The 24270-nt window shown below is 37.1% G+C and overlaps 2 protein-coding genes across 5 annotated transcripts in view; one reads left to right on the top strand and one right to left on the bottom strand.

Annotated features, from left to right (window-relative positions):
- Nucleotides 1-626: 626 nt before the first annotated feature.
- On the top strand, nt 627-17118 carry GNPNAT1 (glucosamine-phosphate N-acetyltransferase 1). 4 transcript variants are annotated; one of them, XM_063651599.1, is made up of 8 exons: nt 674-991; nt 7643-7810; nt 8824-8886; nt 10394-10521; nt 11566-11627; nt 13302-13378; nt 13461-13552; nt 13852-17118. In XM_063651599.1, exons 2-8 carry the CDS (start codon nt 7657-7659, stop codon nt 13909-13911), a joined length of 636 nt encoding a protein of 211 aa, XP_063507669.1. In that variant the 5' UTR covers nt 674-991; nt 7643-7656; the 3' UTR covers nt 13912-17118. The 4 variants fall into 4 exon arrangements, with proteins under 4 accessions (XP_054304613.1, XP_063507669.1, XP_063507668.1 ...); XM_063651598.1 differs by having other exon boundaries at nt 678-905; XM_054448638.2 differs by lacking the exons at nt 13302-13378; nt 13461-13552 and having other exon boundaries at nt 627-905.
- Nucleotides 17119-17366: 248 nt separating this feature from the next.
- Nucleotides 17367-24270, bottom strand: part of STYX (serine/threonine/tyrosine interacting protein) — a 43897-nt gene continuing 36993 nt past the window's right edge. Inside the window, exons 10-11 of the mRNA XM_054448634.2 lie at nt 23392-23485; nt 17367-21285 (exon numbers count right to left, since the gene is read on the bottom strand). Coding sequence (XP_054304609.1) covers nt 21212-21285; nt 23392-23485 — 168 coding nt within the window. The 3' untranslated portion in view covers nt 17367-21211. The remainder of the gene's footprint in view (nt 21286-23391; nt 23486-24270) is intronic.

The following is a 24270-nucleotide window of genomic DNA, read 5'->3' as shown; positions in this document are numbered from 1 at the left end:
GCTGTCCTGCGCATTGTAAGGCGTGAAGCAGTATTCGCGGCCTCTACTCGCCTGTGCCCTCCACCATCTGTAGATTCCAATGGCATCTCACCCCAGTTGAGAGGCTGAAAATGATTCGTACATTGCCAAATGTCTCCTGGGAGGCAAAACTGCTGCAGTGGAGAACCAGTGTCCTAACTCCATGTTCATCCAATAAAGGGTTTGAGGGACTGAGAAATGAAACAATAGTCCCGAAGGAGTAGAATGCAGTGGCCCCAACTCCTAGTTTCATGAAGGCAGGAACTGTGACTCAGAGGCCTGGGGATGCGGAGCTCTGAACTGCCAGCTGGTAGGAAAAGTCCTAATTAATGGATTGAATCATGAAGGGAGGGCAACAAGGAACAAATGGACAGGGCCAGTGGCCGAGCCTTCGGTCTCAGGATCAAAGAGGCCCACACTGGTCACCACTTACGCTGCAGGGCTGAATGCTAGGTAGACGTATCTGCAGATAAACCGAGACGATGACGCGGTGGGAAAGGCCTTGGGGAGCGAGGAGGAGGAGCCGGGAGAGGCCAGCTTTGGTCCGGCGGCCACCGCCCCGGGCGCCGACGCGAGCCTCAGGCCCCGCCCCTCGCCCTCCTGGTCCCGCCCCCGCTCTCCGGGCCCCGCCCCTCGCTCTCCGGGCCTGGGCGGGTGGTGCCTTGGCCTCCGCCTCCGCCCGCCTGCGCGCGCCCTGCGTGAGGGGCAGAGGCGGGGTGGAGGCGTTGGCGCTGCCACGTCTGGGCCGCGGTTCGCAACTGTGGCGCGGGCGGTGGAGGAGGAGGTGGGGCTGGCGCTGAAGCCGGATCCGGATCCGGTGCTGTGCACACTGGTGGGGAAGAGTCCGACGCGCCTGGCTAGGAGCGCCGAACGCAGGGCCTCTACGGGTGAGGAGGGACCGGGGCCGGGGCGCAAGAGTGGAACCGTGTGTCCTGCGGGCTGGGGCGGGCCTGCCCTCAGGTTTATCTAACAGGTGTGTCTGGTGCCCCGGCCAGGCCCGCGGGGGTGTTGTGTGGAGGAGTCGGGCGTTAATCCTCGCCAGCTGGGTGCACATGGTGTGGAGCGCGGTTCCCAGGAAGTTGAACGCACGCGCGCCTGGAGCAGAGGTTAAGGATGATGGCCAGCGGTCCGGCCATACGCGGGTCTTGGCCTGGCAGGGCTGGAACTGGGACTGGGGTCGGAACTTCGCTCCCCAGACTTTGGCGTGGGAAATGAGACAGTTGGTCGCGCTCTCTGCAGCCATCGGTTTTGAATGGGCACGAACGTCCCAGGCCCCTTTCTCTTCTCCCATTCCCGGGCGCATCCCACGGTGGTCGGAGCCACTGAGGCAGCTGCTCCGAAGACCACCTCCGCACCGACTAGGTCGGCGCTTTCCCCAGGGTACAGAGGGTCATCTTTGTCTCTTTTTCCTAGGCTCCTACCCCTAGAAATACCGAGTAGTGTACTGTGATTTCTGTTGTAGGAGCTGATGTTTATGTAAGCCAAACTAATTTAAAATTTTCATACAAAATTGAACGGGCGATTATAGGATTCGTTTTGTTAGGATAATCCCTCATGAACGAATCCTAGAATGGATCTCAAGAAATTAATTTAGGCAGGATTTGCTAAATAGGGGAGAGAGCGCTAGCTGTATGGTATGATGATGTAAAGATTGGGGTCTGTTGAAGATGGTAATCGAGCTCAAGATGCGAAAACAAGAGGATTCTAGCCCCAGGTCACTTACTTGCTGTGTTACCTAAGGGGCAAGTCTTGGGAGTTCAGGTGCTGCAGCTTCCTCATCGGTAGACTGGGAATAACGCCTAGATTGTAAAGGTTAAACTAACAGAAAATACTTTTGAACATTCATGCAGTTACACAATTTAAAATATGGCCAGGTGTGTTAAACATCATTAACGAAATAGATTCAGAATGGATTCTTGTTATCGAAATTGTTACAAAATGAATATAAAGGAATCCGAAGTCCGCCCCTCCCCCATTCACCTTTACTTAGAAGGTGCCCCAGGAGCTCTTGAGAAATACATAGGCTGGTTTAGATTTGGCCTTAGATTGTGTTTTTAAAATTTGTAGATCGACTTTTAAAATCTTCATCTCCAGTGTCTATTACTTGTTGCTCTCCGTTGGTTGCTTCTAGCAGCAGCCTCTCTCCCCATTCCTATTCCAATCTGATACAGAGGCTCAGACGCCAAATAGTTGAAGTTTTGTTTAAAAAATATTCAATTGAGTGAAAAAATATTCAATTGATGTGATGACTAGTAAAAATGAATTTGGTGTATGCTTTCCGCGATATTGTGGCAGTTTGGGAATTTTTTTTTTTTTTTTTGTCCTTCTGGATTTTCTGAAATGTGACCTACAGGTAAGTCTTATTCGTTATTCATTCACTAGGCATTATTGGGCTAGGGTTAGGCTTAAACGGGTCTTCTAAACGCCTGCTAATTTAGCAATTAATCAGAAAAGGTTCTGAGGAATACTTAAGGGGGGTTAGTGTTTAAAGTTCATCTAAAAACTTTAAAGAACCTAATGATGAGATTCCGCTTCACACAACTGTGCAATTTTATTTGCAGAAATTTCCTAGTTTTGCAGTATCTGGGCACCTGAAGATGCTAAAAGATTATTTATATAAAATTACTTATTTAATTATGTTCTAAACCCCCTTGGAACCGGGTTTCAAGTCATATCTTGCTTCACCTTGCCCAGCACCTTAGTTGGGCACCAGCAGAATTTTACCGTTTGAGGATAGAGGGAGCTAAAGTGGGCCTTCAGTATGGCTCTGTTTTGTAGAATAGCTCATAAAAAAATTTTTGATGTTAATTTCTGATTGCCTGGTTAATAGATTCTTATTTCAATCTGGAATGCTTTGTTTAATGTATTTTGACTAGTCTGATTCCCATTTTCCAAATGTAGGTTCTAAGTGCTGCTTATGACTTAATTTTTAACCCTTGTACAACAGTAAGATAGGGAATTTATCTACTCTAGTGCATCTTCAGTGTAATGGTTAAGAGCAGAGTCTGAAAGTCATACTACCTAGCAGGACTGGCTACGTAATCTGTGGTAATCCAAATTAAAATGCAGCGTTCCTTGTTAAAAAATTAAGAACTTCAAAACAGTGGCAGCAGGGTATTAAACTAAGTGCAGGGCCCTGTGTAGCGGCACAGGTCAGCGGCTTCTGAAGCTGGCCCTGTTGCCTCATTTTCAATGCTCACTCTGTTCCTTATTGGCACTCTAACCTTGAGCAAGTTACTGTGCCTGCTTCCTTATCTGTAAAATTGGGATAATAATGATACATCGTTCATTGTATTTTTAACAGTTAACATATAGAAAGTTTTCAATAAGTGTTAGCCAATATTATTTAATTTTATGATCATTTGTGGAAAAGGACTGTCTCATTAAAGAAAAGTACAAGAAAATATTAGTATTTCCTGGTTAAAATTCATTATTTAAGGGCTTCATAATCCTAGTTGTTTTCCTGTATACTTCTTCCCTCTCATGAAAATTATTAACCCTATTTTTCATGTTTTCTAGACCACATTTTTATTGTAAACACAGACAACTTTATAGGAAAAAGGAATCTAGTTAAATGTGGTTAAGGTTGATTTAAATTCTCTTTTGAGTTTTCTTTGAACTTTGTATTTACAACTATATGTTTAATAGCATGACCAAAATGTTTAAATAGTGTGCTGCCTCAAGGAATTTACATTTTTAATACTGTACACATTTCACTTTATTAATACTTAGCCTGTTTATCTACATACCTGAAAAACAATGTTGCTACCTACCATTCAGATGAGATTACACACAAAAACCTGAAGGGTCCAATTTAGACAAAACACTAAAACATGTGGACTCAATTTCATCTATTAAAAACTTGTTTCGGCTGAGCATGCTGGTTCACGCTTGTAATTCCAGAACTTTGGGAGGCTGAGACTGGAGGATCACTTGAGGTCAGGAGTTCAAGACCAGCCTTTCCAACATGGCAAAGCCCCATCTCTACTAAAAATACAAAAATTAGCCAGGTGTGGTGGTATGAGCCTGTAGTCCCAACTACTCTGGAGGCTGATGTGGGAAGCTGAGGTAGGAGGATCACTTGAGCCCAGGAGTTCGAGGCTGCAGTGAGCTATGATTGTACCACTGCACTCCAGCCTGGGCAACAGAGTGAAACCCTGTCTCAAAACAGAATAAAACAAAACAAAAAACCTATTTTGAATGGCTATTAAACTTGTTAAATTTGAAATGACTGCTTGATCATCACAATTTATATATTTTCCTTAATATTGTTAGAACTAGGTATAGTGTGTGCAGCATAATTTGAATCATTTTGTGTGTGTGTGGCCAGGGGGACCTCTCAGCAGTCTACATTATAAACTACGTTATTCTTTTCTACCCAAGAATGCTAACTTTTGGTATAACATAAACATAAGAGCCTGTCATTCTTTTTGTAGTTCCTGTAACCAGCACAGTGCCTGATTCATGAATTAAAGATGAAAAAAATGAACAAGAATTTATAAACTTGAATTTTAAATTTATTGCTAACTAGCATATATCTTATTAAGTACTTGCAGTATTCCGGGCACTGCTAAGTGCATGATTGCATACAGTAATGCATTTAATTCTCCCAGTAATTTCATCTCCATTTTACAAATGAGGAAACTAGATTCTAAAAGCTTAATTACCTTAGTACGTATCACACAGTTGACATTTGAACACCAGGTATGAATCCAAAGCTCATGCTCTTTCTATGCCTAGGTTTAAATCCTGGCTCCACTAATTTTGTGACCTTGGGCAAGTTACTTAACATTTTCTCATCTGTTAAAATGTAGGTAATAACCACTCCTAACCTGTGGGATGGTTGAAATAAATGAATTAGTAAAGCTCTTTCAACAGTCTGGCACATAAGAAGTGCTGAGCAAGTGTTAACTTCTGTTGTTACATCACATCACACTACCTTCCCATAACTAGTATATTGCAGCATCGCTTATATAGTTACATAGGATTATACAGGCAGAAACTTATTATCCATCTTTAAGGAAAAGTTAAGAATATTTGCCCTAAAGCATACTGTGACTTATGAAATAAGGAACAACTGGGGGTTAGGTTATTGGGCAAATTGTTCTCTCATTAAAATATGGTTTCTTTAACTGGATATAGAAATAAGTTGGGGACTGCTTTTTTTGGATCTCTAATCCAAAAATCCAAAACACTCCAAAATTTGAAACTTTATTGAGGGCCAACATGATGCCACAAGTGGAAAATTCCACATCTCGTATCATGTACAAAAATTTTTCCATGCACAAAATTATTTAAAATATTGTGTAAAATATTTGTGCTATCTGTATAATGTGTATATGAAACACAAGTGAATTTTGACTTGGGTCCCATCCCCAAGATATCTCATTATGTATATGCAAATATCTCCAAATCTGGGAAAAAAAAAAAAAAATCCAAAACCTGAAACAATTCTGGTCCCAAGCATTTTGGATAAGGAATATGCAACTTTTAATTGTTGGGAAGCATCTGTTTCTTTTAGCAATTCTGTGCTGCACAGAAGCCCCCTGGCCCCAGTTTTATGCTTTGTATGATTTATTTTTCATCCTTTCTATCGTTACTTCTGTTACTTAGTCTCAGTTTTAAAACACTGCAACTAGTGAGAACCTGCTCATTTCTAAATGTTCAAGAAAGAGGGGGAAATATCATGATCACTTTTCAATAGCATGAAAAACACCAGCTATTTTTAAGCTGCTTAGATGCAACTGAGAAACTTACACTATACATTTTAATTTTAATTCAATTTAATTTTTTTGAGATGGAGTTTCACTCTTGTTGCCCAGGCTGGAACGCAATGGTGTGATCTCGGCTCACTGCAACCTCCACCTCCCGGGTTCAAGCGATTCTCCTGCCTCAGCCTCCCAAGTAGCTGGGATTACAGGTGGCCACCATCACACCCGGCTAATTTTGTATTTGTAGTAGAGACAGGGTTTCGCCATGTTGGTCAGGCTGGTCTCGACCTCCTGACCTCTGATGATCTACCTGCCTCTGCCTCTCAAAGTGCTGGGATTAAAGGCATGAGCCACCATGCCTGGCCCACACTACAGATTTTTAGAAAATCTGCTGTGAAAACAAAATCCTGCAGTGTATATCTAGCATAGCCAAGGTAAAGTATTTCTGAGAATGCCAAAAAAAAATTGAGCCTGTTCATCAATTTTCTTCTATTCATGGTTCATTGAAAAAAAAAAAAGCTACATGTGGCCAGGCATGGTGGCTCACACCTGTAATCCCAGCACTTTGGGAGGCTGAGGCAGGTGAATCACCTGAGGTCAGGAATTTGAGACCAGACTGGCTGACATGGCGAAACCCCGTCTCTACTAAAAATACAAAAAAAATTAGCTGGGTGTGGTGGCAGGTGCCTGTAATCCCAGCTACTCAGAAGGCTGAGGCAGGAGAATCGCTTAAACCCGGGAGGCGGAGGTTGTGGTGAGCCAAGATCACATCATTGCACTCCAGCCTGGGCAATAAGAGCGAAACTCCATCTCAAAAAAAAAAAAAAAAAAAAGGCTACATGGCCAGTAAGTTTTTTCTTTGAGAGGGAATTTCACTCTTATATTGCCCAGGCTGGAGTGCAATGGCGTAATCTCGACTCACCACAACCTCTGCCTCCCAGGTTCAAGCGATTCTCCTGCCTCAGCCTCCCGAGTAGCTGGGATTACAGGCATGCGCCACCATGCCCGACTAATTTTGTATTTTTAGTAGAGACGGGGTTTCTCCATGTTGGTCAGGCTGGTCTCGAACTCCCGACCTCAGGTGATCCGCCTGCCTCAGCCTCCCAAAGTGCTGGGATTACAGGCATGAGCCACCGCGCACGGCTGAAAGTTTTCTTTATTGGCAAGTAAGACTAAGAGATTACTTTTTTTTTTTAATTTCTTTTCCCCTTGCAATTTCCTGTTGAAACTGATGCCTTCTTGGCTCAATAATAAAATCCAAGAACATAATGTAAAAAATTTATGAGCCCATGAAAAGTCAGCTATTCATTTAGTAGCACCAACCCAGAGGAAAAACATGTTTTAAAAGACGTGATAATAGCCGGGCGCGGTGGCTCACGCCCGTAATCCCAGCACTTTGGGAGGCCGAGGCGGGCGGATCACCTGAGGTCGGGAGTTCGAGACCAGCCTGGCTAACATGGCGAAATCCCGTCTCTATTAAAAATACAAAAAAATTAGCCGGGCGTGGTGTCACATGCCTATAATCCCAGATACTCAGGAGGCTGAAAGAAGAGAATCACTTGAACCCAGCCAGGCACAGGTTACAGTGAGCCGGGATCATGCCACTGCACTCCAGCTTGGGCAACAGAGTGAGACTGTCTGAAAAAAAAAAGACCTGATAATAAATGGGATTTTATAGTTTAAAACTTACTAATTTAGTCACTTAGCCATTTTTTTATCTGATAGTAGGCATGATTTTTCTATTTATATGTAGTTGTGGAATTTAATGTTAGATTCAGGATAGGTTGCAGTAAAATATCTCGCATATCTGCTAAAGAATGCTTCTAATTGCATTAATTTATATTAACTTTCTCAACAATCATAATTTTTCTTCTATTAAATAAAGTGACTTAATATTCAAATTTTTATTTTAGACCTTACTAGAAAAATGAAACCTGATGAAACTCCTATGTTTGACCCAAGTCTACTCAAAGAAGTAGACTGGAGTCAGAATACAGCTACATTTTCTCCAGCCATTTCCCCAACACATCCTGGAGAAGGCTTGGTTTTGAGGCCTCTTTGTACTGCTGACTTAAATAGAGGTAATGTACAAAATCCTGTGTAAAATTAGAGTTAGCCTTCCATTTTTCTCTATAAACATTATGATGCAGATAATTTTTTTTTAATATTTGACTTTTGGACTATTTTTTGTATAATACTTAGTTTTTAGTGATGGACACTCAATACCAATGAGTGTGTGTCATGGCTACCAAATATTACTGTGAAATATTTAAAATGACTTAAATACAACATCACTCCTTCCTAATTAAGCCAAAAAGATTTCTCATAAACAAAAATTAAATTATCATGTATAATGACACATAAGGAGGGATCTTAAGAAGCTGGTTGGGGAATGAAGGCGGAAATAATTTTCCTTGGATAAGTTGAAAGGGTTTTTGTACAATTCTTTCTTTTTTAACATCTAAATTCTCCAAGTTAACTTCCTTAAACTTTGGTAATTAAAAGTCAACTTTGTCCTTTTCACAATTATCTCTTTGCTAGACAGCCTGAAGGGCCTAATTTTGGCCTAATTATTGAGTGTAGAAAAGTTAAAGATTTTCAAAATTCCAGGTGTACTGTTCACATCAATTTCAGGTAACACTAATGAAATTCACTAGAAATTACAATTTTAAAGAGTGTAATCTCAACAGTGTTACTTATACTTTAATTTACAAATATTGTATTTGGTCATATTGCACCTTTAAGTAAAACCAAATCACATATTTGGGAAAATTTGGCACCCTTTGCATTAAACTTAATGTAAAATATAATACATTGAAGAATGTATGTTCTGGGTCTATAAATACTGGATATTAAGGTCAGCACTATTTAAAACATCTTATGCAGGCAGAAGCACTGGTAAAACCTGTTACTTTTGTTATATGTAGTGATTATAGAAGAATAGGGTTCACTTTATTCTAATAATTAAAAGATGATTATAGAAAGTTCTGAAAAAATAATTGCCCGTAAAGCCCACCTGCTTAATATATTGCTTATTTTCATACTGTCTTCCTTTTGCTAGTCTCATAATTTGAAATCTGTTTTTCAAAACTAGGTTTTTTTAAGGTATTGGGTCAGCTAACAGAGACTGGAGTTGTCAGCCCTGAACAATTTATGAGTAAGTACTATAACCTCTTTTTCCTGAAATAAAGGGAAACATGATTTCATTTTTGTTTAGAGCTGTTCAGTGCCCACTTCTGTTTTTGTTCAAATAGCTGGAAATTATTCAAAGAACAAATTAGCCGTTTTCTTATTTAAATGTTTAATGTGGCTGAGTTGTTCTAGAATCCAAATGTACCAGTAACTTTGTTTTGCAAACTATCTATTAGATAATTATTGTACCATAGGACCTAGGTGTTAGCTCTAGAGGTTTTTCGTTTTTTTATTTTGTAGTATTTCCCTTACTGTGGTTATTTACAGAAATTCATTACTGAATCAAAAAAGCAGGACCATATGCTTTAAATTTATTTTGGGGTTTATTTGTATTGAAGTTTAAGGTTAGCAGGCATCTTAAGAGTTAGTCCACTCGTACCCTGCCCCTCTTCTTTTAGACATAGGAGAAAATAGGAATTTAGAGAGATCCAGAGACTTGCCCAAGATCACACGTAGTTATTGCTACGGTGAGGAATAAAACCTTAATTCTGTCCAGTGCTCTACCACTGCTTTTTCCTGTTATAAAGGAAATGAAGTATTATTATCATTACTAAATATTTAGTAATATTTAATAGCTGAGGAATTACAATTCATTTCCTTATAATAGGGAATTTTGTATTGAATTCTATTTGACCCTCCTGAGAATGAGGACCATCATTCTGATTCTCATTGTTTATTTTCATTCACTGAATTTATTTCTTTTTCCCATTTTAGATCTCTATCTGGAATGAGACCATAGAAATTAACAATATGAGAGACTATTAGCCTCAATTTTTATTCCTGAATTTTTCTTTGCATGCACATGAATTAGATGAGAAACCATGTTATTTCAGCAATAGTACTGAAAATCCATTTGAGGGGAAGTATCTTTGCACCTATTTGCTATGTGACTTGGAAAAGTTACTTGGAAACAGATATGTTTTCACCTCCTTGCAAGGTGCTCTCAAAGCAAACAAGCAAGTCGTGTTATCACAAAACACTTTCCATCACAAAGGGAAAATTAAAATATATTTTGTAAAAATATTTTGAAAGCAAAAGACTAAAAATTCTAGAATTGAGCCATGTAAACATGCTCTTGTTAAAATGTGCAAAGGTTATATTTGAATATCTGTTGAGTATAAAAGTTAAAGAGATCTATTTAAAGTAAATGAAGAAATTGAAGTTTTCATTAGTCATGGAAGTGGCAACGTCAGCCATTTACTTGTATTTTTTTAAGTGTTGTTCATCTAAAATAGCTATATTAGTCTTTATTTTGCTAGCAGATATTTTGAATGTGTAGGTTATATTCCAATTGATACTAATTGCTGATATTTCAACTACTTGGTAATATTTTCTTTAGAAATGGAAGGTAAATTACTATGGTAAAACAGCTTTAAACATTTAGTAATTAAGTCAGCTAATCCTAGTATTTTTCTGGTTCCCCATAAAATTGAATGTCTACTATGTAACACTTTGTTATCCAATTTCCACAGAATCTTTTGAGCATATGAAGAAATCTGGGGATTATTATGTTACAGTTGTAGAAGATGTGACTCTAGGACAGATTGTTGCTACGGCAACTCTGATTATAGAACATAAATTCATCCATTCCTGTGCTAAGGTATGTGCTGCTTATAAGTAAAATGGATAGCTGTTTTCTAGCACAACTGACTTTGAGTTTCCATTAGACAAATCTGTTTTCTCATTGATTTTCAGTGCTTCTTAGAAATCCCTTTTCCCAGTGTGTTCTGAGAGCTTTAAGAAAGAAAATGTGTAACAGTATGAATTGTATGCTAAAATTGTTCTGTAAGGTGGATCAATTTGGTATAGGCATAGAGAAACCAAACAATTTAGCAGTAATGCACAAAATCCCTAATGTTACTCTTTTAAAAAAACAACTTTGAATATACTACATTAGCATAAATTTCTGTTTCCACATGGTAATGGGTTCAGATTATTCTGTTCTAATTATGATACATCTAATGCATGTAGTGCCCTTTCATCCCTCAATAACTCACACAAAATAGTAAATAAAAAAAGAGGGAGAGAAAACCTTAATTCAGTGAGAATAAGGTAGGAACACTTGGGATGTGTTCTGTCACACTTAGGAATTTCGGTGGGGTTTCTATACTAGACATTAATTTTATTTGGATATCTAAAATAACTTGCTAGTAAGCAAGGAATAGAATGATGGATATATTTATGAAAAGGTTACATTTTGGTGATGTTGATCCTGATATTTGTTTAAAGACAATGGGGTGAGAAGGTTGGGGACATAGCCAAAACAAGTTTAGGTCACAAGTTGACTCATACTATTTCCTCTAATAAGTAAAAACATCTTTAAATTATTAACTTTTAATAGTAGTACTCTCATACTAGTAGGAAACAAACTTTTGGGCTAATCAGATTTGCCCCAGCTTCTCTGTCATATTTAAAAACAAAGGAAATGTTCAACTATTATAGAATATTCTATGATCTGTCCTTCTCATAAGTTGTAGAAATACATACTGAAACAGCCTTCGCTGTATAATATTTTTTGCATTTGGTTTCTGTTAAGTTCAAGTTTACAAAATATACTACTTATTATCAGTAAATTCTTACCAACTCGTTTTAGCTAAAAACAAAAGTAAATGCTTACTCCTTTAAACATTGTAAATATTTTCAGAGAGGAAGAGTAGAAGATGTTGTTGTTAGTGATGAATGCAGAGGAAAGCAGCTTGGCAAATTGTAAGTAGGCAGAAACAAGGTAACTCTGGATAAATTTTGTTCCAGTTTAGTTTCTTAACAAGATACTTGTTTGAAGTTCTTTTTGGCTTCATTAATTTTGAACTCATTCTCATTCCAATAGTTTAGGCTGAATTTCATGAAGAAATAAAGTATTACTATACATATTTTGCCTTAAAGTTTGAAAATTGGAAGCATACTTCTTTACAGACAGTAACATCTTTAAACTACTAACTTTTTATAGTAATACTCTCGTACTAGGAGATAAACTTTTGGGCTAATCAGATTTGCCCCAGCTTCTCTGTCATATTTAAAAATAAAGGAAATGTTCAGTTATTACAGAATATTCTATGATCTCTCATTCTCCTAAGTTGTGGAAATACATACTGAAACAGCCTTCACTGTATATACTTATCTAAATCATTTAAAATAAATATAAATAAGTGGTATTGATTTATTGCCATTTTGTAAGAACTTGTAGTTCTTATTTATTATAATTTTTAGTTTTTGAGACAAGGTCTGTTTTTGACAGCTCTGTCACCCAGGCTGAGGTGCAGTGGCTCAATCTCAGCTCACTGTAGCCTCAGCCTCCTGGGCTCAAACAATCCTCTTCAGCCTCCCAATTAGCTGGGACTACAGGTACATGCCACACCTGGCTAATTTTTAAAAATTTGTAGAGATGGGGCCTCATCATGTTGCTCAGGCTGGTCTCAAACAGTGTTCCTGCCTTGGCCTCCCAAAGTGCTGGGATTACAGGTGGGAGCCACTGTGCCTGGCCCAAGAACTTGCTTTTTAACATTAACTCTTCTGAGTTTTAAGGAATTAACAAATATTAAATACCTGCTTATGTACCAGATGCTATTTTAGGTATTTGGAATACCTCAGTGAACAAAACAGACCGATTTCTTGTGTTCTAGTCTATTTAATTTAATTTATGCTTTTTTTTTTTTTTTTTTTTTTTTTAAAGAGATGGGGTCTCTTTCTGTTGCCCAGGCTGGAGTACAGTGGTACGATCACAGCTCACTGCAGCCTTGAATTCCTGGGGCTCAAGTGAGCCTCTCGCCTCAGCCTCCCAAGTAGCTGGGACTACAGGTGCACGCCACTGCACCCAGCTAATTTTTTGTAGAGATAGGGTTTTGCTATGTTGCCTTGGCTAGTCTCGAACTTCTGGACTCAAGTGATCCTTGGCCTCCTAAAGTGCTGGAATTACAGGCATGAGCCACTGCAACCAGCCAGTCATACTTCAGTCAAGGTCTTTTGTTTTTTTAAAAATAGGATTTTTTAGTCTGTTCAAACATGGGCAGACCCTTCAACTTTGTATATCTTTTATAGTTTTTATCCTCTAAGGCACTTCGATCCACACTTTAATACTGGGTTTGGATTCATTAAGAAACTTTGTATAAATGTAGACTTGCTTTGTTTCCACTTCATATTAATTAGATCAATCTTGAGTTAATCTGATACACACCTTCACAAATATTAAAGTAGCTTTAAAAATGATTAAAGAGCAAAGCTATTATGTACTCATTTTATGTGGGAATGTTGACTGCTCCGAAGTTGTTTAAATATATTTAAATAAAGAATTTTTACAAAATAATTTTGGTCATTTTTTTTTTTAAAGGTTGAGTTTTTAGTGTTAACATGCATCTTAAAATTTGCTTTTCTTTTTTGAGACAGAGACTCACTCTGTTGCCCAGGCTGGAGTGCAGTGGCGCAATCACTACTCACCACAGTCTTGACCTCTCTGGGCTCAGGTGATCTTCCCCCCTCAGTCTCTGGAGTAGCTGCGACTTTAGGCATGTGCCATCATGCCCTACTAATTTTTATATTTTGTAGAGTTGGGGTTTTGCCATGTTGTCCAGACTGGTGTCAAACCCCTGGGTTCTAGCGATCACCTGCCTTGGCTTCCCAGAGTGCTAGGATTACAGGTATGAGTCCCTGCACCTGGCCTTAAATTTCATTTTTAAAGAGGGCTTAGGGTGAGTTTTGTATTTGTCCTGTTTATTAGTGAGCTGCAGATTACTAGATAAAAGTATATTTGACTCTAAGTAAAAATGCTTTGGTGATTTAAATGCTTATCAACTTACATGAATGCAATGGGAAAAGCCATAATCTAAACCTGTTTCTAAGGAAACTTAAGTTTTATAACATTAATTCATATTGTTACTAGAATCAATTTTTATTAATAAATGCTATCTCCTCACCCTACCCCCTTTTTAAATTTCAGGTTATTATCAACCCTTACTTTGCTAAGCAAGAAACTGAACTGTTACAAGATTACCCTTGAATGTCTACCACAAAATGTTGGTTTCTATAAAAAGTTTGGATATACTGTATCTGAAGAAAACTACATGTGTCGGAGGTTTCTAAAGTAAAAATCTTGTAAGAAAATTGTCAAAGGGGCTAATGCTACAAGGCTACACTCTTCCTAGAGTTGAAATATTTTGTTGCTGCAGCCAAGTGACCTCCATAAATACTGGACTGAAAAAACATTGTAATACTACAAGTATAATGACATTTAGAAGATTACTTTGGGCTGGTGGGACATGCTGTGAATTTAGATTACAAATGAATATTATAAAGGGGATGATTTTTAACCAAAGGAATATATTTTTAACTTGAATCTTTTCTTGCATTGTATTTTTCTAAAAGTTTGGCTTCCTTTCTTGGTAGTCAAGAGTATGGGTAATAAGGAGTTATATATCTGCTATCTGTGTTGCTCATTTAAAAAAAGCATACATTGAATAAGGCTGTTTATCACATGCATAAAATTAAATATTTTTGTTTCAAAGAAACATCTCAATACACTTAGGGGTGTATTGTTTCCCACATATTAAGTCAGGGTGGATAAATTAGTTATTACAACTAAACATAGTATAGTCCAACATTCGTTGATCCCAATACAGGCAAACAACCTGGTCAACCTTTTAAAGTAGAAGAAATGAAAATTACTTGACGAGATTAAAAGTAAAACAATTTAAATGTTTTACTAAAAGTTTATATAGTATAGTCTATGTAGATAAAAAGTACCACTTGTCTTTTCTGTGAATTATAACTATTCATTTGTTAAAAACACCGAAGAGCAATTATAGTGGGACATCTAAGGTCCTTTTTACACAGTGAATTAGCAAACCTCAGCCTATGTGTTTCTACCCTGATTTTTTTCATGGGTATCTGAAGCCTCTCTTCTAAGTTTTTTCAAAAATGGAGTATCACAAAATTGAGTGAAACACAATACTTAAAAATGTATTGTACTAGATTGCCAAATTCATAAAATGTTGATGGAAGCTTTACTTTTTGATGTGATTATAATGGCACTATTCTGGTCATTATCCTATTTTGATTTTATTTAATTTTTTAAAGTTGAAGAATTAAATACTTTAATGGTTCTAATCTTTCGCATTCCATGTTGCATTAAACCTGTTCATATGAGTAGTCTTCTGTTAGAATCACATCTGTGCTTTTCTTGAGTCTGCTGTTGAACTATTAGATTAAGTCATAATTCATAAAATTTTAGTTTAATGTGCTCTTTGTAAAATGAAATTGTAAAGAAAATACCAGTGTTTCTCATCTCATTGACTCACGCCACGTCATCTGGATTTTGGATTTCCCTCCATGCAGCCAGCTATAGATGGCTTTCCAAAACAACAGAAATCCTTCACCAATAGAGTGCACTACTTACCTGCTTATAGCCTATACAGACGAACTGATCTGTCCTTCGTGAAACGCAACAAAGCTAGTTCTGTCTTTTCAGAAGTCTTACAACCTTGGCAAAGCGTAGTTTTATCAGGTAAATTCTGGTAATTAAAAATGCATGTTTAAAAAATTAGCCTAGTAAGGCCGGGCACAGTGGCTCACGCCTGTAATCCCAGCACTTTAGGAGGCTAAGGTGGGCGGATCACAAGGTCAGGAGTTTGAGACCAGCCTGACCAAAATGGTGAAACCCTGTCTCTACTAAAAAAAAGAAAAATTAGCCAGGCGTGGTGGCACGCGCCTGTAATCCCAGCTACTCAAGAGGCTGAGGCGAGAGAATTGCTTGAACCCGGGAGGCAAAGGCTGCAGTGAGCTGAGATCACACCACTGCACTCCAGCCTGGCGACAGAGCAAGACTCTGTCTCAAAACAAAACAAAAAAAATTAGCCTATTTAAAGGCCAAACTAAATGCTTTATTACCTTTCTTACCACTGAACAATTTGAGGTAAAATCATTCACAAGGTTGGCACTTCAGTAAATCCCTTTAAATAGTGTTCCTAAGATATCTCTTAAATCCTCCCATAGGAAATAGAATTACAGGTAAGGTACGCCATACAAAAATTGTGTCATTGAGGACAATGGTGATCTGTAGTTTTAGTTGAGTATGTTTATAATTTTTGAAGCCATATGGTGAGTAAATGTAAATATGAAAAAAATGCTACATAAAACACTCTTAAACCTTTTTTTTAAAACTGCTCCTTGTGGAGCAGGACTACCCCATAGGCAGTGTACCCACAATAGATAGCCTTTTGTTGTTGTTGTTGTTGAGACAAGGTCTCGCTGTTGCCCAGGCTAGAGTGCAGGGGCACAATCACCACGCACTGCTGCCTCAATCTCCTGGGCTCAAATGATCCTTCCACCTCAGCCTCCCATGTGGCTGGGACTACAGGTGCATCCCACCACACCCAGCTAATTTAAAAAAAAATTTTTGTGGAGTCTGTGTTGCCCAGGCTGGTCTCTTAACTCCTAGGCTCAAGTGATCCTCCCGCCTCAGCCTCCCAAAGTGCTTGGATGACAGGTGCAAGCCACAGCACCTGGCCCACATTTTTTAAAGAGACAGTGTCCCACTCCATCACCCAGGCTGGAGTCCAGTGGTGTGATCATAGCTCACTGCATCCTCCAGTTCCTGGGTTCAAGCCATCCCTCCTGCCTCAGCCTCCCCAGTAGCTGGAACTACAGGTGTGTGCCATCACACCTGGCTTTAAATTTTTCTGTGGAGTCTCACTATATTGCCCAAGCTGGTCTCAAACTCCTGGGCTCAAGTGATCCTCTGCCTCAGTCTCCAGAGTATCTGGGATTACATATGTGGGCTACTGTGTCTGGCTGTTCACATTTTTGGGCACTATTTGCTTGTGAAAAGGTATAATGAAGTGGCAGTTACCATTTTTACTGTGTCTCATGTTTTGTATATTTTTGTTTCATCAACTAAGATGTACTGTAACATCTCTGAAATCTGGATATATTATGAATGGTTTGTCATAGTTTTGTTAGCAATACATTGCCTTTTAGTGGTGCCTAAAATAATGGTATAGTTGTGAGGTGATCTTAGATTTGATGAAGCACAGTATGCAGGTAGGCCTAATGGGGGAAGATGGTACTATAAAAGCAAGTTTTTTTTTTTTTGTAATGACTGAAAGCTGTTCTATGGATGACCTACCCTTTCCTTTAAACACGATTCTCTCACTTCCAACTCCAAACTTGCTCAACTAATCCTTAAAAATAAACTTGAGCTGGAATTTAAGGCTTGCCTGGACTACAGACCATAATTTTGTGTGTGTGTGTGTAACCACAGTGTTTTAGAGTATACTCTTAAGTGCTTCTCAACATTCAATGTTCATCCACTCTTCTTAACTCCGAGTAAATTTGGGTTACTTTTACCCAGCAGATAACAATCTAAGTAAAGAAGTTTTGAGGTATAAGCAGCAGTATGAATGAGCTTTTCAATATTTTGGAGGTATAATGGCACAGCAGTTTTAATACAACCACCAATCTTCACAAAATAATTTTAATACTTTGTGCCTGGGCTAGCAGCATCTTGCACTGTGACATTCCTATACAGACATAAGCATTTTATCCAAGTACAAATGTTAAAAGCAGAGTAACTTAAGCAATTGTGTATACAAAGGTATACAGACACTGTAGGTTATTTTTCTTCTTGAATCATTTTTGCTGCATAGTAAATTGCAATTACATGTCAGTAGAATGTTACTGATCTATAGAATACACTTTAAACTGTGAGGTATGGCAGCTCCCTATGAGAGAGAGCTAACATGTAAACCTGAATATTTTGAGTGATTTTTGTTTTAGCTGCCACAGATGGGAAAGACAAAAAAAAAAAAAAAAAAATTCCAGCATTCAGAGACCCTAGAGACTTACTTTTCTAATCAATTAAAAAAAAAGTCTTTCAGTACTTCTCATCTATTTTCTAGCATTCCCTTATCGGAGCACTGTTGAACGAAGAAAGAAAATACTGAGGTGAAGCTATGTTTGTTATGGGATTATGGATTAAATCAGTTATTTAAAAAAAAAAAATCCGCCAGGTAACTGCTCATTTACTTTACATCAAGTTGAGATCTTGATACATATATCTATATATATATATCTCAACTTTATAATTCAAGATTGCAGTTAAATATTTCTAATTCACTTGAATTACCATATTAATAAGACAATTAGAAACCTTATATTTTCTTAATACAGACATGCTTAACATTTTCTGACATTACTTCTAAACTCAGATGAAGCATAAAATCTCCCCAAAACTGCTCTAAAAGTTAAGTGGTTGAGTTGGTAGCAAAAGCTATCACGGTTTAACATTTCCACCATAGAGTAGATACAAGTAAAGGTCACTGCTGTTTAAACATCTAATAGGTAAGAAATTAACATGAACCAATTAACTGAAATTAGAATAGTGCCATTCCATGTTTGAATATTTTCAATACTCAAGTTTCATATTTTCAAAATGGATAGTAATACAGTTTCCCTATGTTTTGATACAATTTCACTATAAATTATGGGCCCAGATTACACTTTTAATGTTGGAATTGGGTGGTCACTCATCTATTATTTAAATACTCTAGAAGATAAATCATGATTAGTTAAATTTATCATAGTTAACTATCACAAAACATCAGTGGTAATAAAGGAATCACAGAAATGGAATCAAATAGAATAAAGAATAGGAAGAGCTACCATAACTACTTAAACATTAGGTGGACAGACATGCAAGAAAAAACAAACTTGTAACGTTCTTATATGAAATAATAAACCTCATGGTTCGTCTACATTAATATTGTACTCAGCCAGGTGCAGTGGCTCACGCCTGTAATCCCAGCACTTTGGGAGGCCAAGGTGGGTGGATCACTTGAGGTCAGGAGTTTGAGACCAGCCTGGCCAACATGGTGAAACCCCATCTCTACTAAAACTACAAAAATTAGCCAGGCATGGTGGCATGTGCCTGTAACCCCAGCTAATTGGGAGGCTGAGACAGGAGAATCACTTGAACCCAGGAGGTGGAGGCTGCAGTGAGCCAAGATTGTGCCACTGCACTCCAGCCTGGGCGACATTAGAGACTCCGTCTCAAAAAAAAAAAAAAAAAAATTCTCTCTCTCTCTATATATCTAGAGTACTCAAGATGATGACAGTCCCTTTTCCCAGTTTGTGAGAGACTATAATATACAGTACTGGGCAGGCACTTTAGTGACAACATAAAAATTACAGTGGATAGAAAATGTGGAAAATTACCAGCTACAAATTATCAGTAACAAAATCTGTTCTTTTGGCCAGACTACTAGAGAGGATATATGTATATTTATGAAACAAGTTTTTAAAACCTAAACTTACTATTATGAAGATTCTTTTAAGCAGAGTTTCTGCTAAATGAAGCATCATAGATTGTTATTACACTGTAAGAGATCTTTGCTGACCTGCCCAATAGTGATCTATATACAGGAAAGCTGTGTTATCTGGAACTTTTATCAACTGGAATTTTAGAAAACCCAATGCAAATCTTGACTCCACTACACCACTGTACATCAAAGGACCTAATCACAAAGCAGAATACTGGACGACAATGAGATTAACAATATGCTGTTTTCACGGTGGTAAGATAAGAGAAGGGAAGGGGAGGGAAATCAGAAGAGGAATATCACCTGGGTCAATAGGAATTAACTCTTAATTAACAATTTTAATTAATCTCCACTCTCCCACTATGCTAGGTAAGAAAGCTTTTACTGTATTATCACATCATAGAGAGGAAAGCAAAGCAAGTAACTTGGTGTAATAGGTTACTTTGCATAGTACCTCTTGGTACCAAGGGAACATATAGAAATCATTCCCATTAGTAAAGCACCTCAAGAGAGGACTGAGAAAAGTTAGATACAAAGGAGTTTTGTTTGTGCTACCCTAAAGTCATCAACTATAAAAAGTTAAAAACACTCCTCTCTTCTCTTACATACTTAAAATAGCAAAAATGTTTTCTTAGAACTTTTATACACACAAACTAAAACAGAGAGAGCCAAAAATCCATAAAGTGACTTTACTAAAGCAAATTATGGGGCAGATCTGGACTAACTGAATGTCAAGAATGGATTAAAATGCTAATTTAAAATACACTAGAGTCTCCCACAAATCACCTTCCCCAAAGAAAAGTTTCTGTTTGAGCCGGAACAATCTCACAGAATCATTAAGACAACATAAAAGGAAAGAGTAAACATTCCATATTCCAAATAATTTACTAATGTTTTTTCCAGCCTCGTACTTTCAGTTTAAACTAATTTATGGTTTAAAAAGAAAAGAAATTTACACAAAAATGTTAAGAACTTTTCAGTGTTCTACATACTAATTTAGAGGTCATGAGGATTTAATTATTTTTTTAAAATGATGCAAGGCACTTTTATGGGGCTTCATTTAGAAAAAAATAATGCTACATTGGTTTATTAGATTCTATTTAGAATCATTTTGGACAAAGGAAAAAAGGGCTGGACAACTCTGAAAAGAACAAATACAACATTTGGCTTTTACCGCCAAAAAATGCAAAAAGGAAAGTCACTTGAAAATCTAACACTATTTTTGTGTTTAAGCACTTGGTACTATAAATCAAAACATTTTCCTTTTATCATTGAAACTGTAGTTTTTAAAATACAGAATAAACAAATTAGGAAAGTAATAAGAAAGGAAGCAATAATTAGATCATGTTAAAGTAAGGACAGCTAATTAGGATCATGATTTAAAGATTAATAATGGAACAAGAAGTATAAAAAATAAAATGGTAATTAAGCTATTAAGTTATACTAAAAAAGAAATGTGGCAGATTCCTGCATTTTGTTAATGTTTCTGTAAGAGGCTCCATCATAAAATTGAACTGTAAAATTATGTTAAAAATGTAATATATAGAACAGAAAAATGAATTTTTAGCAAACCTTAGCAAATTCTTTTGTTATAAATTACTCAAACTTTATAAACAATCCCCCCATACTTGCATTTTGTTTAAAGTAATAACTTTATATCATACAAATAAATTTCAAGTATGAAAAGTGCATTATTGCAATAATACCTCTTTGCAAGTCCAAAATTCTTGGTTTATAATAAAACTTGTAAAGTGTGTGTGTGTGCACGTGTGTGTTTTTAAAAAAAGGAGAAAAACCATCAGTGCCATCTATTGCAGAAGTCCAACATCTTAAAATGTTGCTCAACAAGTTGCAGAGAAGTATGTCTGGAAGCAACATGTAATTGAAAAAAAAACTACTTATGTTTTTACCATTTTACATTATAATTTTCTCTTGTATTTTCTCCTTCCCAAATAGAAATTCACACTCTATGATGTTGCTCTTCAGTCAGCCATTCTGTGCAGTCGCCACTTGCATGGTTCCAAAATCATCCTCTTCTTCATGTGTTCTCTTCAAACTGCCTAAAAGTTATTGCATGAAGATTAAAAGGGCACTAAAATAAATTCATGTTAAAATGTTACAATGAGTAAAATTTTGTTATTAAGTGATCATGTATACACTATGAAAATTCCACAACTGATATAGCAAAATTTAGTAAATTCCTTTGTGATAAATTACCTAAATATTGTAACTTTTTAATCTTCATGACAGGATATATTTTCCTTCTCAAGTATTATGTCTTAGGTATTGCATATAAAATAAATAATAATTTTTGAACTAGAGTGAAAACAGACCTTTTAAAGAGATAATACATAAATGTTTAGTTATCAAGTTAATTGTTTTTTAGGCACCATAAACATGTGACTTAGGGCATAAAATTTAGGAAATTAATCTTGTATTTGTATAATTTTTTGTAGATAATCTTTTTGCTTTCACAGAGGCTGTTATGAAGAGCAGCTGAAAATATTTTTCTACTGAAGCTATGGAAGTCTAGGCTGGGAGAAAGGAAGGCATGTAGCATATAAAGAGATTTTCTTTTATCTGTTCTTCACATCAGCATCTGCTAGTACAGAAATCTCCCACATAGAATCAAAGCTATCTCTGTATCCCCAAAAGTTATAATCAAGAAATTAGACTCTCAATGGAGGAAAACTTTAGGGAACAGTTAAACCAGCAGAGGGTCTGCTGTGTTTTCTGCCTAACAATGGCATGACCTTAAACTTATGCCCTACAAGACTGTTATATCAAGGTAATAATAATGTTAATTCAGAGGGCATATTCTAATATGAAGAATGTTTCACTATAAAATTCATAAAGATAAAAATATAGTATCAATACAACTGAATGAGATAAAATATCCTAGCCCTTAGGCTAAACCCAGATACTGTGATTAAGTTTCAGATGAAGTGCTGTGCTTCTATGAGAACTCCAAATAACTAGGGGTTAGAGGAAGAGTGCATTAATAATCATGTCTTCCTGAGGAGATGACATATGAACCAAGAATAGGGAGACTAAATGTGATGCATTTTAGGTAGGGAAAAGAAGACACACACAGGAAACCATCAGCAGTTGTTTCCTGAAATGCAGACATAAAGAGGAACAATGAGAGAAAGAAACCAAAAAATCAGAAGGGCATATGGCATTCTATAAATTTTGTAGGAATGAAGCCAAAGGAGGCTTTGGCAAAGGAAAAATATCAATATTAGAAATATCTTTCATGGGAATAAGTCTGGCCACAATGTACAGAACAGACCAAATAACAAGAGTTTGGAAAGGAGGCAAATCCGGACCTGAACTAGATTAAGGTCACTATTAAAAAAAGGAAGGCATGTTAACAATACGGACAAAACGGACCCTATAGGATGTGGAAAGCAATTATTAGATAGATGTGGCAAAGGAAAGGAAAAAGTCAGTGACAATTAGGAAGCTGAGCCTTGGGGATGAATATACAGTCATATTACTCACTATGGGCAGTGCAGTAGAGTGCAAAGAGTTCTATATTTGTGGATCAGATCACCTGTCCTCAATTTCCAGGTCAGTGCTAACTAAGTATATAAGCTGTTCTTACTACCTTATGTAACTGTTGGTTCAAAGGTTGAAGTGAACTGCGGGGTAGAAAAACTGGAAATAAATTAAAAATGCCTTGTGTGTTTTGTTGGGAGAGAAACAAAGGTGATAAACACAGGTAGCAAGGTCTTGGGAAAGGAAGATTTTGAGAGCACGCTTGGATTAACTTTGAAAATAAGGGGCTTAGGGTACTTCTGAAATAGCAACAGAGGGAGGAAAGGATGGAAATATTGATGGCAAGAGAAAAACAGCTCACATGAGCCATGCTACATGCTGTATTAACCACTCTCTACTTTTAATAAGATCACCTAAGCGTGTTTAGGGCCCCTTCTCCAGATTCTTATTATTTTAATCTTTACAACACGGATGTACTACTACTTAAAAGACTTAAGCTTATTATAGTACACGTTTATTCATTATAAAATGAATCCTTTTGGAATTAGCTCAATAGTTTAACAAGTTTTCTAAACAATTTAAAGTGTTCAGTGTAACTTGTAGCAAGTTCTCCACCTTTCATTATCTTTCTTCTCAAATTTCTCCAAAAAGAAAAAAATACTTACCTGTGGTACCAGAATGAACAGATAATGACCTTTCTATCTGGAGTGGTGACATCATCTGTATTGTTAATTTTGCTAGGTAGATGGCTTCATATTCCTAAAAAAAAAAAAAAAAAGTTAATTAACTTAATTATATATTTACATTCTTGGATACCCAAAATAGTGATAAACGTATACACTGTTGGTATTCTTCGTCTGTACTGAAAAATCTAGTGCCATATTATTTGAAGAGAAATGGAAGTTTAAAATTCCTGTCTCATAAATTCAGAACTACTGATAACTATAAATCAAGCCCGGCTAATAGCCTGTGCTAGGGTACTGCATGCTGAACTGCCAGTCAGTATGGCATTAACAATAATATTTCTGACTTCATCTGTTTAAAAAAACCCCCCAAAACACCAAAAACCTAAATTGGCAATCTCAATAGTCCTCTGCTTCCAGTTATAGATAGAAGGATAAAGCCATTTTTGTTTCTCTTTTCTGAAAACAAGGAAAACATTTGATGAAACTAGGAAACATCCATTACCCTGAAAATGAGAAGAATGAGGGGAAAAGGAATTGATTACCAGCTAGGTCAGGATAGTGGTTACTTTACGGAGGGAGAAACAGATTTGTGCTTGAGAAGCGGCATGAAAAAGGCTTTTGGTGTCCTGGTAAACATTCTGTTTCTGTACTTCGGCAATAGTTACATGGATGTTTATTTACATTTTATGCATTTTCTATATTATAATTTCACAATAAAATTTTCAAAAAAAAATAGAACCATCCTAAGCTAGGCATAACAGATAACTCCTCTGTGGGCCAGAGTAGGTATAGTTCATAGCTCGCTAAAAAAGGTGACCTAAAATAAAACCAACAAGCCCTGGCATGGTATGACAAAGT

The sequence above is a fragment of the Pongo pygmaeus genome, chromosome 15 (assembly GCF_028885625.2).
Source record: "Pongo pygmaeus isolate AG05252 chromosome 15, NHGRI_mPonPyg2-v2.0_pri, whole genome shotgun sequence".
In the NCBI taxonomy this organism is placed as follows: domain Eukaryota; kingdom Metazoa; phylum Chordata; class Mammalia; order Primates; family Hominidae; genus Pongo; species Pongo pygmaeus.
The sequence above is the reverse complement of the archived record's forward strand: the minus strand, read 5'-3'. Positions and strand labels throughout refer to the sequence as shown.

What these genes read in the sequence shown, in the direction of transcription:
- GNPNAT1 (XM_063651599.1), top strand. Translation starts at nt 7,657, where the DNA reads ATGAAACCTGATGAAACTCCTATGTTTGACCCAAGTCTACTCAAAGAA. An exon ending in TCATCCATTCCTGTGCTAAG is followed by an intron (nt 10,522 to 11,565) that starts GTATGTGCTGCT and finishes AAATATTTTCAG; the next exon opens with AGAGGAAGAGTAGAAGATGT. An exon ending in GGAAAGCAGCTTGGCAAATT is followed by an intron (nt 11,628 to 13,301) that starts GTAAGTAGGCAG and finishes TTTTTGAGACAG; the next exon opens with AGACTCACTCTGTTGCCCAG.